Here is a 16,229-nt window from a genome sequence, read left to right on the forward strand (position 1 = left end):
TATGGCGAGTGACATTAATAAGGTCATAGGGAGGAGTGTCATGTAAAGTCACAAGGCTGGGGTTAGAAGAACAAAAATGGGTCTTTATATCGGGTCGGGTATTTCTGCCCTTCGGAAGGTCTGGTTAACACGTACTGCAGATGCACACTGCACACTTCAGGGCAGGGACGAGGTCAAACAGGCAGAGATGAATTTTGTTTCAATTTTTCTTGTCTTGCCTTAAAATATGAATTTTATTTCATTGCTTCTTTGGATTTGCCTGCCATGGGAACCATGTCCTGGAGCCCTCCCCATCCACCCCACCTGCCCCCGGGTGAAGAACTCATGCTTCATCCCAGTACAGGAGCGAGGGGCAGCAGTGGGTTGCTTTCCCCTGTCCCCCTTACCGCCCCCACCACAGCTCTGATGCCTGACTCCTCCAGTCCTGGTGACTCCAGGATGCTGGGCTCTGAGGCTTTGCGGCTGAGAACAGGAGACTAAGCACAATATTGGTGGCTTCCTGGCCACCAGTTATTATAAAGGCTGTGGTCCAAGTGCACCTGTGAGCACAGACATACAGGCTCATACACAGGCAAACACGCGGTGGGCGTGCACGCAGGCACACACCTTTAAATACAGTCATCCGGGGTCTGGTCCTTTAAGAGCTAAGGGGACAGAAAGTCTAGTGTTGGGGGCACAACTGCTAGCTGTCTTGGGCTGGGCCATGCCCCCAGGGCCTGGGGAAGGTGCGAGGGGGGAGACATCGGGAACGGCTCCCAGAGATGGGGGCTTTCATGAGAATAAAAATCTGCTCCATCCTTCCCAGCTCTGAGAAAATTTGGGGCAATTAGCGTATGTCAGGTTTGTGGGTTTTGCCTTTTATCTTTGTATTGAGGATAAAAAGAGCATTACAATTGTAGGAGAAAGGGCAAGGCTTCATCTATGATTGATAGCAGGGTTGATGGTATCCAGAAATTCCAGACAATTTAAAAAATCCATGTATATTTACATCTATTTAGATCATATTCTGTGTGGGTCCTGGAGAAGCAGGAAGCGGCATCAGAAAACAGCTGACACATAGAAACACATGTCTGTGCAGCACAAACTCAAGCAATACAGTTTCCTCAACTGTGGCATCAGCAACCCACCCATCCAACACCACTCATCAACAAAACTATGAAAAGAAACTTTCCATGCAAAAATATAGTCACCTAGTAATTTTTGTCCTTGAGACAATAAAAATTAAAGAAAAATAAAACACCCAGGCTAACATCACCTTTAATGCTGGCAGTGGCGATGCCCTTCTCCCTGCAGAGGCAGGACCTGCTGTTTTGATCACTGAGGCGGGAGGGCCACATCGTTGCCCCTCACCAACACTGCAGACAGCTGTCTTCAAGACTCTGGGGTCCTTCACAGTCCGTTGTTTATTCCCCAGAGAATGGTTCAGATTGAAAACACAGGTCGAGGCCACCCAAGATTAATAGCATTAATTTAGTGCCCTTGTTGGAAGAACCTTTATTATAGAGTAACAGGAAAGCTGCCCATGGCATTTCCTCCCACTTACCAAATATTAACAAATCCGTTCAAACTGCAAAAGAGTGGAGGAATTGAGAGACCCATTCAAGGGGTACACTTTTCTTTAGACTAGAAAACATACATGGGTTAGGACGTATGAAAATTTAAAACTCATTTTTCTTCTTGGTTACAGAGTCATACTCTAGTTTTGCCAATTGGCCAAGATGCGTCCCAGTGGACTTCTAGAAGGGATAGATATGGCCCCCTCGCTTCACTTTGCTTGCTCCGCCAGGACATATTTCAAATAAACAAATTCTTCTTCAAGAAGAGGCACACACAGGGTCATAAACAAGCCATGTCCCACTCCTGTGGTGTCCAAACTGACCACAAAGTTCCAAAGGGCAAATGCTTTGCCCAAACAGGAGGGGATGGGGGGCTCCCGGGGCGCACACCCTCTACTCACTCAGTCAAGAGCTCAGCCGCTCCTTCAGAGGCCAGTTTGCTTCTCTCAACAGAAAGTGAAAGCAGACTATGAGCAAGGAGTGGGGAGGGACAGAGGAAATTCTGGAAACTAACAATTCAGCAGCTGCTGGCTCAATCCTGTAGATCCTCCTCAGCCTTCCCAGCTGCACTCCTCTCCTCGTCACAGAGGGAGCTGGAAGGGCTGGAGCCCCAGGGATCTGACTCCTGCCTGGATGCCCAACACTGTCCCCCAGCTCAGGCTCAGGCTGCTCTTCGCTGAAGAAGCCAATACAGAGAGACAAGCACTGGATAGAAGAAAAGTAGCTTTACATTAAGGAAGCCAGCCACCAGGGGAGAAGGCGGATCACTGTGCAAGAGAACCAACTCGCAGCACTGCAAGGCTCAGCCCCCATTTATACAAAGAGGGGGGCAGGAAACGGATGTGAGCTACACCCTGAGGGTATTGGAGACTTGACATTAACCACCGGGCGCCTTGCTGGGGACTGAGAACACGAGTGTGGTCCTTACTTTGTTAAGATCAGTGCGTCTGTTCTAAAGATCAGTGGTTGTATACTTCTGAAAAATCAAGACAGAAGGAGAGCTGAACCGGCCCAGCGAAAGAGGAAACAGAACATCCAACTCCGGAGCCATGTTTAACTCTTCACAAGACTTTGGGTGGAAAGCAAGCAAGGTTACATACAACACCGCAGCCCGTGACCTGCCTGACCATCAGGAGTACTATGAGCTCGTCCTCAGGCTGGAGCCTCTTCCTCTGCTCATTCTTAGGCCGGAGCCTCTCCCTCCGCGTGGGGCAGCTGCTCTCTACCCTCGTGCCCATCTTGCTGACCAATGAGGACATTCAGGAGGTGGGTGTAATCAACTGGTGCCTGTTCATCTGGCGCATCTGCTTCAGCCTGACCCTTCTCGGCTTAATACTGGAGTTGTGTAATCTCTTCAGACTGCCGTTATGTGACATCCAGCCCCTCCTCCAGCTCCACTCGTCTTGGGGTGGCGTTCTCCACGCCTTTTGCTCTTACTTCGCCATCGTCTGCCTCTCAGCTGCTGCTATCTACGGCCGCACCTATATCCAGGTCTTTTCTCCAGGCCCCACCCGGAACCGTGCCATCACCGCCACCGTCTTCTCCTGCGTGGCTGCTCTGCTTTATGCCATCGAAGTGGTCTGGGTCTGTCGCCGACCCCGTGGAATGTCCTGCTTTTGGCCCACCTTCCCAGGTGTGCTCAGGAGGCTGGAGAACTATGTGGCCAACATCATCTTCGCCTTCATCAGCAACACTGACCTGTACCAGCACCAGCCGGCCCTGGTGTGGTGTGTGGCCGTGTATGCCATCTGCTTCGTCCTGGGGGTCGTGAACTTCCTCGTGAATGGGTGTGACTGTGACAACGACAAAAAGCTTCCCCTCCGCTTCCCCCGTTTGCTGTGGGTGCAGACGGTGCTCTCCGTCCTCCTCTATTTCACGGCAGTGATCGTCTGGCCCCTCTACCAGTTCCACGAGAAGCTGGGGGGGCAGCCCCAGCGGTCCAGTGATATGAGCTGCGGTGATCAACTCAACATCTTTGTCTGCTTCTGGGACCAGCGACTGGCTGTAGCCATCCTGACAGGCATCAACCTGCTGGTTTACGTGGCTGACACGGTGTATTTAGTCCGAGAAGCTCTTGTAGGTGGCTCAGATGGTAGAGAATCTGCCTGAAATGTGGCAGACTAGAGTTTGCTCCCTTAGTCATGAAGATCCCTGTGAGAAGGAAATGGCAACCCACTCCAGCTTTTTGCCTAGGAAATCCAACAGACAAAGGAGCCTAGCAGGCTCCAGTCCATGGGCTCGCAAACAGTCAGGCACAACTGAGCCACTAACACCTTCACTTTAACACAAGGCTAGCCCGGGGACACTTAATTCTCTTCACTGCAGTTTCTCCACCAATTTCTGACATCCCCTAACACCCACTTCCTGGCTTCCTCTCTCCTCTCACATCCTTCCCCATTCATCTCATGCTCTTTTCTCTTTCCTTCCCCTCCCAGCCCTGCCACAGCCCCTGGACTTGTCGGTCTTGGAGACTCAGACGTGGAAATGGCAGCTGGCTCCCTCCCCTCTGTCCACCCTCTCTGTTTGTTTCCTTTTGGCTGCTGGGTCCTATTTATTGGTCACATCCCTCCTGAGTATGAAACAGACTGGGACCTGAGACCCTTTGCTGCAATGCTTGTACATGGACACATGTCTCCTCCAGCAACAAAATGCAAAGAAATTTGTGCTTGTGCACTTGGGGCCAACTCCAGACAAAGATACAAAGAGACCAAAAAATAAAAAAGAAAAACCCAACTGCCACTTCTGAAGAGCCTGGAGCAAAAAGAAGGACTTGAGAGAAAAGCAGGGTATTGAGCATGCCCCCTGCACACACCACCACCCAAGGGGTGGGCAAACCACCTCTGCCACCCCTCCATCCTGACCCCTGGACACACCCCTACCCTCACCGCATATCAGAAGCAAGCGTTCCCCACCTTCTCTGCCTCATGGAGCGAGCAAAGGAATCTGTTACTTGTTCTCACTTCCCCCTGTTTCTACAGGGGCCCCAGTAAAGTCTTGCCTGAATTTCTTGTCTGGCCTCTAATCAGTCTCCATTGATTGAGGGGGCCAAGAATCCTGGTTGGTATCTATTTTGTGGTGCCCAACATGGGGCGTTTGTCCCCTTCTGGGGAGAAGATTTGGCACCTCGTAGACCACCGAAAGCAGCTTCCCTGTGGGTGACAAGTGGCTGTCTGACCCTCCTGTGTCAACATCACTGAGTTTGGTAAGTCTGTCCCTGGCCCTGGCGGCCTTCAGTCCCCTCATTCAGGCAACTCTCCCCCCCTCCCCTTTCCCTTTCCCTCTTTTGAGATCTCTCCACTTTTCTCTCTGCTGGCTCCCCTCTCTGTCCTGTGGATATCAAGCAACTACAGCTGCCTCAGCTCCTCTCAATCATGAGACCCGCTCCCTCCGGCCAGCAACCGCTCACCTTAACAGGTGATTAAGAGAAAGTGGGAGAGGCTCACCGCACACCATGCAGACGGTGCTCCATGGGCTCCGCCTGACTGGAGACTGCTCAGAGAGAGAGAGGTTAGCCCCTCACGCATGTCGTGGCTGGAAGTCTGATCATCTCACTCTTCTCCCCTTTATTTTCCTGCTGAGGCAGGAGAGAGATAGGCATTTATGACTGGTCTCCGGTTTTCTTAAGGACAAGAACAAGTTGAACTTCAGGCTGAACACTTACAACCGGCCTCCTGTTTGCATTTCCTGAGACGGGCGTTAGGTGGGCTCCAGGCTGGCATTTACCCTCAGCCTCCTGTTTGCTTTCTGAAATGGGAGTAACAACAGAAACAGAAAAGCAGCTTTGTCTCCGGTGGACACCTGAAAATAATAGTCATGGCAGGACCAGAGAGGGGCTAAACCTTGTTCGAGTAAAGGATCAAGAGATATTCCCCCACTTTGGGCAAGAGACACTACACACGCGCAGAAAGGTTCCTTGGGGGCCAAAAGTCAGGGGACGGTGCCAGGCCATAAAGAGTCTTGCTTCTCCGAGAAGCCTTTTTATCAAGACCCCTCTTGGTTGAGAGGTGTGTGCACACCTAGGGGCAAGGTTCTGAGACAAATCAGCCAGGGGTCAAAGCAGGATGTCTGGCCAGAGGGAAGACAAAGACCTGCCCTAAAGAACTGATTGAACTGCCTCTTTCCTCTGATCCTCTTCTCTAAGGGGCACGCCGACACCCTTTCTCTCCGAGCGTTCATCTCTGCCTTGCTTCTGTCTTAGCTAAACTAACAGTTTCTCAGCGTCCTCTTCCACTTCTTGCTCTTCTGTGTCTCCGATAATAAACTTTGTACCTGCATTTAAGATTTTTGCTTCTATGAGAAATGCATTTTTCACTCCGGGCAAGAGCCAGGGGAAAATAGCTTTTAGCCTCTAGCCCTTACTGTTCTGGTGGCTAGGATTCCTGGCTTTCATCCAGGCTGTGTGTGTGTGTGTGTGTGTGTGTGTGTGTGTTCAGTTGCTTAGACACGTCCAACTCTTTGCAACCCCATGGATTGTAGCTGCCAGGCTCCTCTGCCCATGAGATTTTCCAGGCAAGAATACTGGAGTGGGTTGCCATTGTCTGCTTCAGGGGAACTTCCAGGGGATCGAACCAGTGTCGCTTTCATCTCCTGCACTGGCAGGTGGATTCTTTACCACTGGGAAGCCAGGCTACTCAGGTTCAATTCCTGGGCAGGGAATTAAGATCTCACTTCACACCACTTCTCACTGCTGCCTCACTGAGATCAGAATTGTGTGACAGGCTGACTGTGAAGTTCCTGAGGATAGTCCAGCTGGACAGGTTAGGAGTTTAAGAAGAGGCTAATGAATCATGAGGCTTCCCAGGTGACGCTTGTGGTAAAGAACCTGCCTGCCAATGCAGGTAGACGAAACAGACGCAGGTTCAATCCCTGGGTAGGAAAGATGCCCTGGAGATGCATGGCAACCCACTGCAGTATCCTCGCCTGGAGAATCCGATGGACAGAGGAGCCTGGTGGGCTACCATCTGTAGGGTTGCAGAGTCAGACACGACTTAACTGACTTAGCACGCACGCAGTGTCATCTCCTAAAGGAATAATTGAAGTTACCGACATGAGTACAATTTCCCAGAAAGACTAGGCAGAGTGAGAAGCAGAGATGGTTGAGAAGGGAGAACTGAGAAAACACTGGTATTTAAGCAGCAGGCAGAGGAAGAATCTGCCAAGAAGTAGGCAGGATCAAGAGGAAAAGATCAAGAGGCTCCTGTCATTCAAATAATAGTAGAGAAGAGAGTGTCAGGAGGATGTGGTCAACATGGTTACATGCTGCTGAGGTTAGCAGAGTTCATGTGGGATCAGCACTGAAAAGTGTTCATTGGATGTGAGTATTTGAAAATCTTTGAGAGCCTCAGGACAGAAGCCAGTGCATTTGAGACTGAGAAAGAGATGTAAAGACTGTAAATACAGGTTTCTCCTGGGCCAGCTAGCGTCGGTGAGGGGAAGGAGAGATAGGGTCATAGTGGACATGAGGCAACGGTCAAGGGAACCTACATGATAAGTTTGCAGAAGGACATTTACTATAGGTTAACTGCAACCCAATGGAACATCCAAATACTGATCCAAGGTCCAAAGGGGAAAATATTTTTTAAAGCCCAAAACATGACAAAGCATGAATCATAATGACAGTGGATGAAATCTGCTAGTAAATAAAGAATATGTTATTGAATAGTGTGAACATTCAACTCTTTTCAAGTCAAAACAGGAGAAGAGAAAGAAGACGGTAAAAGTTATTACTGTGGTGAGACCAGTGGCTACCACCTCAGAGTCACCCTTCTTGTTTCCTTCATAAACCCAGTTCTGAGCGGAGCACACTGATATTCCCAGATATTGTCACTGCTGTATGATGTCGCCTCACAGTTCTTCAGTTCTTGTTTTATCCACATTGTTCAATATATTAGTAGCAGCCAGTAGATATGTTTGCTACTTCACTTTTAATTAATTAAAATTAAGCAGAATTAAAAATTCAACCCCTCAGTCCTACCAGCAACATTTCAGTACCTATTCCCACATGTTGTTAGCAGTTTCTATATGGCACTGGAGGAGGAAATGGCAACCCACTCCAGTGTTCTTGCCTGAAAAATTCCATGGACAGAGGCCTGGAGGGATACAGTCCAAAGGGTCGCAAAGAGTCAGACACGACTGAGCGACTGCAGATGCACTGTGTTGGACAGGGCAGGTATTGGACTCTTCCATCATTGTGGAACGGTCTCCTGGGCTGCCCTGCTGCATATGTTCCGAGGCTATGTTGTCAGATGCATATATGTTTGTGTTTGTCATATCTTCTTCATCTATCTTCATTTTATCAATATTCATAACATATTTCCTTATCCCAGATGATGATTGTGACCTTCAATTCTATTTGTCAAAATTTAAATTTGTAACCCAGGCTTTAGTTGATTTACATTTACCCGAAGAATCTTCTCTACATTGCTTTATTCCCTGCCACATGTGAAATTTTCATAATCTACACAAATGTTCCAAGTTTCTGGCCAAATGAAGGGATAAGGGAATTACAGAAACTGAGAGGTTTATTCACACAAAATGGAGCCTATCAACTTTGCTGAACAAGTCCACTAAGAAATTCATGCTTGTTGATTCAAGTCAGTTTCACTTTCAGATTTATTCAGCAATTTCTTTCCTGTTTTTGTTGATTACTGAAAGTCCCCATCTACTGGTGAATAGTGAGAAAATATACTGTTTCCTTAAATCCTGTAAGTCCCTCTTGTAGGCTGAAAAAAAAAAAATTCTCCAGAGAGATTTCCATGTCAAATTCCTGTACCTTGTGAAAGTTACTTTATTTGGGGGAAAGAACATTGCAGATCTGATTAAGATAAAAATCTTGAGCTAAGAAGCTAATCCTGGATTTCTGGGTGAGCCCTGAATGCGATAATAAGTGTCCTTATCAAAGAGATGTAGGACTGTCCCTGGTGGTCCAGTGGTTAAGGCTCTGCGTGTCCACTTCAGGAGGCGCGGGTTCAATCCCTGATTGGCGAGGAAGATCCGGCATGCCTCAAGGTGTGGCCAATAAAGAAGGAGGTCATAGCCCAACACACACGGAGGAGAAGGTGGTGTGAAGACAGAGGCAGAGATAGGAGTGATGTTGCCAGAAGCCCTGGAACACTACGGAAGACCAGCAGCTACCAGCAGCTGGAAGGACAAGGAATAGATTCTTCCTCAGGTTTTCCAGAGGAGTGTGACCCTGCTGATACCTTGAGTTCAGATATCTAGCCTCCTGAACGGTGAAAGAATAACTTTCTGCTATTTTAAGCCATCGAGGTTATGGTACCTTGTTTCACCAGCCCTAGGAGACTACAGTAAGTCCCCTGCATATAAATGAATTTTGTTCTGAGAGCACATTTGTAAGTCCAATTTTTTCGTGAGTCCAACGAAGTTAGCCTAGGTACCCAACTAACACAATCGGCTATATAGTACTGTACGGTAACAGGTTTATAATACTTGCCACATAATCATACATAAAAAGCAAACATAAAAATAAACCTTTTTAATCTTACAGTACAGTATCTTGAAAAGTACTGTAAAACTTGAAAAGTTCAGTAAGACGGATGGTATTAGAGAGGCTGGCATCGACTGAACAGTCAAGTACCAGCTACATCTTTGCTGCGTTTTACGCTTGCTTCTGGACATCCTGGACTTGAAATAAAGATAATGTACTACTGTACCTTGGGTTTCCCTGGGAGCTCAGCAACAAAGAATCCACCTGCAATGCTGGAGACTCAGATTCTATCCCTGGGTCGGGTAAATCCCCTGGAGGAGGAAATGGCAACCCACTTCAGTATTCTTGCCTGGGAAATCCCATGGACAGAGGAGTCTGGCAGACTACAGTCCCTGGGGTCGCCAGAGTCTGACATGACTTAGCCACTAAACCACCAGCAACACCACTACTGCACCCTGTGCAATACTATGCGGTAAAGTACACAAAAGCACAGGCCCTTGAGAGGATGCAAGCAGGTGACGCTGTACACCAGGCAATGAACGAACTTTTGTAAATGTGCATTCGTATCTTTGAGTTCACAACATAAAGCTTCATATGTAGGGGACTTCCTATAGTATATTCCCATAACTCTCCTATCTTCTGCTGAAACCCAGAACTACAGCTGTATGCCTGCAGCGGGGTTTGTAATTTCTCAACTTCTCCCAACTATAATTCAAAATATCTCTGTATCTCCACCTTTTCTAACTCCTCTTCTTTTGGCGTGGTCATAACTGTCCCTCCTTCTGTCCATGATTGACTTCTGTATTTTTCGCTCTGCCCTGTATCCTACACTCCACAACCCTGGACCTTCAGTTACCCTCTCTGAACAGCATCACTTTACTGATGCTGTTTAATAATTATAAAATATTTTAGATATTCAGAAGCATATAAATAATATATCACTTGTGTACCTGTCACCTTACAAAGGTGAAGCTCCCTGTGTCTCTCTTTCCAATCCAATTTACCTATCTGCCCCATTGCACTTTAAGTTCTTCTAAAAATAACACCCAAATAATTTTTTAAGTAAATAATGTACCAAAGCTTATAATAGAAAACAATTGTTCTCCAGGCCAAATGCCCCGTCCTTAACAATTGCTACCCAAATGTAGGCACTTTCAGCTCACTTAGTTCTCTTTTATGGTTGTCACTGCTATATTTCAATACAGCATGCTTATATTGGTGCTTATTTCTTTTCTTCTTTGGAATATTTTTTACTGACTCCTTCCTATGAAATGTAAAGATAAGAGGTAAGGACTTCCCTGGTGGTCCAGGGACTAAGACGCCACACACCCAACGCAGGGGCCCAGTTTCAATCCCTGGTCAGGAAACTAGATCCCACACACTGCAACTAAAATTCTCAGGCTGCAATTGAAATCTCCTGGAGATGCAGTGGAGCTCCATGGCTGCCCTGGCGTCTTCCACCGAGTTGTGTCCCAGGACGCTGTACTGCACACACGGCACAGAGAGGGGACTAGAGGCTGAATCCAGGCGCCAGGTGACCTGGGCCTTCCCTGCTCACACCCTGACATCCAGGGCTGAAGTGGGTCAGGGGTGAGTCTCCCAGGCCCCTGACACCCTGGACTCAGCAGGTGTTTGGAGCAGGCCTGGCTTCACCCATGAGCCTGGGGCCCAGGCAGAGCCAGGCACAGAATCCAGGTCTTGAGGCCACATGTGCCCTTCAGGGGCTCCCATCTGCTGCGTGGGGATGGGACGCTGCAGGCTTGCTCTCAGACCCAGAGGGGCTGGAGCAGTTCCCACAGGGACCCCAGGGGCCGAGCAACAGGGACAGAGATGTTTCTAGAGTGCTCCTTGCTCAGCACGTTGAGAACGGGGCTCTTCAGTGAGTCTAGGACCTGACATCCTGTCCTCAGTCACTGGTGCCCCAAGCCCTACAGAGGGGCCCAAACTCAGCCCCGTCCGCCACCTCCTGAACATTCCTGCTCCCCAGACAAGCTGCCCGCACTCCTCGGGCTGGGGCCCCAGGTCTCCCTTCCCCAGCTCCCTTCTTGTGTCCTTTTCCGTTAAGACACACCCTTCACCCTCCACTCACACCTGGTGTCCTGCCTGCTCCCCATCCTCCATCTCTGCTCCAGACACCTGCCCTCCCTCTATGGACACACACTGCAGATGTGCTGATGGGAGTTGGTGATGGACAGGGAAGCCTGGCGTGCTGCAGTCCATGGGGTCGCAAAGTCAGACATGACTGAATGACTGAACTGAATATTCACTGCAGCACTGTTTACAGTAGCCAAGATATGGACGCAGCCTAAGGTGTCCCTGTCACAGCCCTGAAACCCCTTCAGGCCCTTGTTCTCCTGTCTCAGTTCCAGTCCTGGCCCCTCCTCCATGGGAAGGTTGGCTCCATGCCTGCATCCCTTCTGGGTCAGAAGACCCCTACTGGGCTGCCTCAGGGCCCCTGGGAACCTGGGATCCCCCCAGTCACCTCCACTCTGCCCCCCGCCCCCACCCCAGTCCCGGGTGCATTCTCAGGGCTGTCCCCTCCCAGGAGTCCTGCAGGGGCCTCCTCTTTCAGCTCCTGCCCTTGAAAGGGGGTGATCATCCGTCCATCCCCACCCCGTCCCTGAGATGCCCTGAAAGGCTCCACGTCAGCCTCAGACAGAGCGTCCTTGTTCATTTCCAATCCCTTCTTCCCTGGAAGCTGCTGACCAGTCTCCCAGGCCAGGAAAATCCTGCTCAGGTAGGACTTCTCCTAGATCTTTTCCAGACTCCCACCTGGATGGCAGCTTTGGAGCCCAACTATTGTGATCTATTCTGTGCTTCCGCAATGTGGCCCCACCATGGAGTCAGGCTGGATTGGGGTCTCCCTTCAATGAGGAAGAGTCACATGTGAAGGCAAAAATGGCTGGAGGGGCTTCACATCAGTCCCTACTTCTCATGTCCCCACGGCCTTGCTCTCATCCCAGGGCTCCTCCCTGTGCACCCTTGAAGCTGCCCTCCTCTGGTGGGGGCTGTGTCCCCTCAGTCGGCAGCTCCTTCTAGTGATGCTGCAGGGAGGACAGGCCAGGACACATGTGTCTTCAGGTGCTGTGGAAGGAGGTCGTGGCCCTGAAGGCATGTCCTGCATCCCAGAGCCCAGGGCTTTGGTCCTGGGCTCCCATCCACGGGCCCTGATGTGTGGGCTGTAGAGCAAAGTGTTCAAACTCACAGCTTTGGCATTTCCATATGGGGTTCCCACTTCCAATCTTTTGACCTTAGGGAAGGCACTTGATTCACCAAGCCTTAGTTTTCTCATCTGTAAAATGGAGTTAGCAGCACAATCCACAGTCCCTTTTCTAAAACCCTTGGGGTCAGATACTCTTTAGAATTTGGAATTTTTCAGCTTCAGACAGGTGACATGGTATCCACTCTCTATGACATCAGACCCCTCTGGGGTCTGAAAGCATCTTGTAATCAGACACATTAGTGTTTCTACAACTGAACATTTGAATAGTCACAAGTGAAATAACAAAGATCATAACTTGTCTCATGTGTCTTCAGGTCAGATTTTGTTAAAAAAAAGCAATTTTTCAAGTATTTGTTTTCAATTTTGAAATATTGACGGTTGGGATTTTTAAATATTTCTTTTCAGTTTTGAAATAATGAGGGTTGAGATTTGAAGGTTGGGATTAAAGACAAGGACCATACTGTGTCTCCATAGATAACAGCACACACAACCCCAGAGAGAGACAAAAGGTTCATGTTTGAGGCCAAACCCAGCCCAGCTGGGAGGTTTGGGATAAGACAAGTCTCCTGATGAGGTCAAGGGTGATGGGTGGGGAGAATCATCCTGGAGCAGCTGTGGTCACGGTGATGGTTTAGTCACTCAGACCCCATGGACTGCTGCCCTCCAGGCTCCCCTGTTTGTGGGATTTCCCAGGTAAGAAGACTGGAGTGGGTTGCCATTTCATTCTCCTGGGGATCTTTCTGACCCAGGGATCAAATCCGCGTGTCTTGTGTCCCCTGCACTGGCAGGTGGATGCTTTACCACTGAGCCACCAGGCTGTTACCCGAGTGCCTCGGCCACTGGCTCGAACTCCACAGATCCAGAGCCTCAGCCATCACAGGGCCCTGAACTTCTTCCAGGCGCCTGACTCTCTCCACCTCCAGAGCTGGACCTTTCTCTGGTGGGTCCTCAGGGAAGACCACTGTTGTACTGGGGACTGTGACCTGCCTGACCATCACAGCACCAAGCCCACCCGGTGGACATCCCCGGACCCGGACGTCATGGCCATCATGTGCCTCTGCCTCCACCTGCCGCAGCTGTTCTCCATGTGTGTGGCCATCTTCCTGGTGGCCAGCAGGGCCACTGAGCAGGGAGCCGCAGGAAACTGGTCCACGTCCATCTGGTGCTTCTGTTTCGCCATGACCCTCACAGTATTCATTGTTGAGTTCTATGGGTTCCATTCCCACTTTCCGTTTTTCTGGTTCAACTTCCCGTGACTTATGCCTGCTACGCCACCCTCCTCTGCCTCTCAGCCTCCATCATCTACTCCATCACCTGCGTCCACTTTCTGCCTGATGGTCCTTACCGGGACCGGGTAATCGCCGCCTCTGCCTTCTCCTGTGTCACATCAGTGCTGTATGCCATAGATGTGGCCTGCACGTGGGTCGCCTATGGGTTCAAGGAGATCCCCTGCTATGTGCTCACCATGCCAGGCCTGCTGAAGGTGCTGGAGACCTTCATGGCCTTTGTCGTCTTTGCCTGCATCATCAACACCTCCCTATACATGCACCAGCTGGCCCTGGAGTGGTGTGTGGCCGTGTACTCCATCTGCTTCATCCCAGCAGCCCTGGCCATCCTGCTGAACCTGGGACAATGGGAATACAGGCTGCCCAGACCGTATCCCATTTTCCAGCTAGTGCTCACCCTGCTCTTCGTCCTCCTCTATGTCAGTGCTCTGGTCCTCTGACCGCTCTACCAGTTCAGCGAGGAGCTCGGAGGGCAGCCCCAGAGGTCCAGTGATGGGGACTGCAGGGACGAGCTCACCCACGACATGTGCGCCTGGGACCAGCGCCTGGCTGTGGCCGTCCTGACAGCCGCAAACCTGCTGGTTTACGTGGCCGACCTGGGGTACTGGGCCCGCCAGGTTCTGTAGGGACTGAGGACCAGCCCAGGGACTCCTGATCCTCTGCTCACAAAGGTATCCTCACCGAGCTCTGGTGTTCTATGATGCCCTCTTCCTGGCTCCTCTCTCCCTCCTCACATCCTTGCCCACTCATCTTAATCTCTTTTCTGTTTCCTTCCCTCCTTCTGCTCTGTCTCCTTGCTGCTTAGTGTGGTTGCCCAAGTCCTGTTTTGCTTCTTTCTCTTGCTTCTTTCATCTTTTCTACATTTTCTGCTTTTTGCCCCTTTTCTGGTCATCCTTGATTTTCTCGTCTCCTGTGTCCTGACCACCTCTCCCCATCTTCCTTCTTCTGATCCATCAGGACCTGAGACTCTTTCCTTCTCTGCCCACAGTCTCCTCCTGCCTCCTAAGGTGCTGACTCCACAGCACGCAGCCCTCTGTGTGATTCGGCCCCCATCTCCCCTGGGAGGGGAGTGTACAGGGCACCTGCCCTTTAACTTAAACTAAAATCTCTGGAGGTCTATAATTTTCAGTGGCAGGAGTCTTGAAGCAGAGACCCTGGGCCCTGGGCCCCACCTGGTGCTCCAGGTGGGGTGCTCCAGCCCCACCTGAGATTGGCTCCAGAATTTTTGCGGGCTCACTGAACACCCGCTGCCTAGAGGCCATCTTAGGGGAAGCCAGGGGTAGATACTGTCCATCCCAGCTACTCTCTGGGGAATCAAAGTAGGAGTTGGTGAAGCAACGCAAAAACTTTAAGACAACTGTCTGCAGTGTTGGTGAGGGGCAGCGACGTGGCCGTACTGCCTCAGTGATCAAAACACAGGTCCTGCCTCTGCAGGGAGAAGAGCATGGCCACTGCAGCCTCAAGGTGTGTTAGCCTGGGACTTTTTTTCTTTTCTTTTTTTCCTATCTTCTGATCAGGAGGGCAAAAATTACTGGGTGACTCTGTTCTTAAAGGGGAAATTTCTCTTGAAGTTCTCTTGGGCAGGTTTCTTTGTAGAGGGTGGGGGTTGCTGCTTCCATTGTCAAAGAAACTGCATGGCTCGAGTGTGAGGGGCACACACATGTGAGTTTCTGTGAGCTGACTGCTTCCTGCTGCAGCTTCTTGATTCTCTGGGACTCAGACACAATGTGATCTATAAACGACATATAATTTAAAATTTTTCCTGGAGCTTCTGGTGCTGTCAATTGTAGAAAACCCTCTTCCCTTCTCCATTTACAATGTCCTTTTTAACCGCAACATAAAAATGAAAGAAAATATAAACCCCGCAAAACAAACTGCATACTCTAATTGCCCAGATTTGCCTAGAGCTCAGAACAGTCCTAGCCAGTTTCCACCCTCACCCAAACCTGGAGTCAGCCCCTCCCACTGACTCCCACCCACCCCTGAACCAGAGCAGATGGGTGTGAGCCAGCCTGTGACACAAGATGTTGGGCCCCACCCAGTGCCAACTTCCTTCCCCTAACTCTTAAAGGGGCCGTGACAGCACCTGGATGCCTCTCTAGAAAGATATGTTCTTGTGTGCATGCTCAGCACACGTGTGTGTGTGTGTGTGTGTGTACATGTGTGGGTGCCCATGTGCTCCCCTGCATTGAGACCAAAAACCCTTTACAGTAATTGGTGGCAGTGAAGGCCCCACAAATCTCCCGGTCTCAGCCACAAAGCCTCAGAGTCCAGCATCCTGGCGTCACCAGGGCCAGAGGGGCTCCAGGCAAGCAGAGCTGTGGGGGAGGGGAGGGGAGAGGAAGGACCCCCACCCAAACACTGCTGCCCCTCACTCCTGTACTGGGATGAAGCGTGTGATCTTCACCCAGAAGCAGGTGAGGTGGAGGGGGAGGGCTCCCAGGAGCCCTCAGGAAAAACTTAAGAAGCAATGAAATAAAACTCATATATTAAAGCAAGGCAAGAAAAATTCCAACATAAAATTTTTCCCTGCCCTTTGGCCTCGCCCCTGCCCTCTCGTGGGCATTGTGCATCTGCACTATGTGTTAACCAACACTCCCCAAGGGCAGGAATCCCTGACCACCATAAAGATGAATTTCCCTCGTGCAAGCCATGTAACTCCTTAGAAGTAACAGTGCTTACTGAGCACCTGGCTGATGTCAGTAACTGTATTACCA

The 16,229-nt window shown here is 50.1% G+C and overlaps 1 protein-coding gene and 1 pseudogene across 1 annotated transcript; both read left to right on the plus strand.

The window, feature by feature from the left end:
* The first annotated feature begins 2,696 nt into the window (after positions 1-2,696).
* On the plus strand, positions 2,697-3,665 carry LOC102405685 (myeloid-associated differentiation marker). The gene has a single exon (XM_045163774.1). It carries the CDS (start codon positions 2,697-2,699, stop codon positions 3,663-3,665), a length of 969 nt encoding a protein of 322 aa, XP_045019709.1.
* A 955-nt stretch (positions 3,666-4,620) lies between these two features.
* LOC123330763 lies at positions 4,621-15,361 on the plus strand (annotated as a pseudogene).
* Positions 15,362-16,229: the final 868 nt, after the last annotated feature.

Source organism: Bubalus bubalis, chromosome 20, assembly GCF_019923935.1.
Source record: "Bubalus bubalis isolate 160015118507 breed Murrah chromosome 20, NDDB_SH_1, whole genome shotgun sequence".
Lineage (NCBI taxonomy): Eukaryota > Metazoa > Chordata > Mammalia > Artiodactyla > Bovidae > Bubalus > Bubalus bubalis.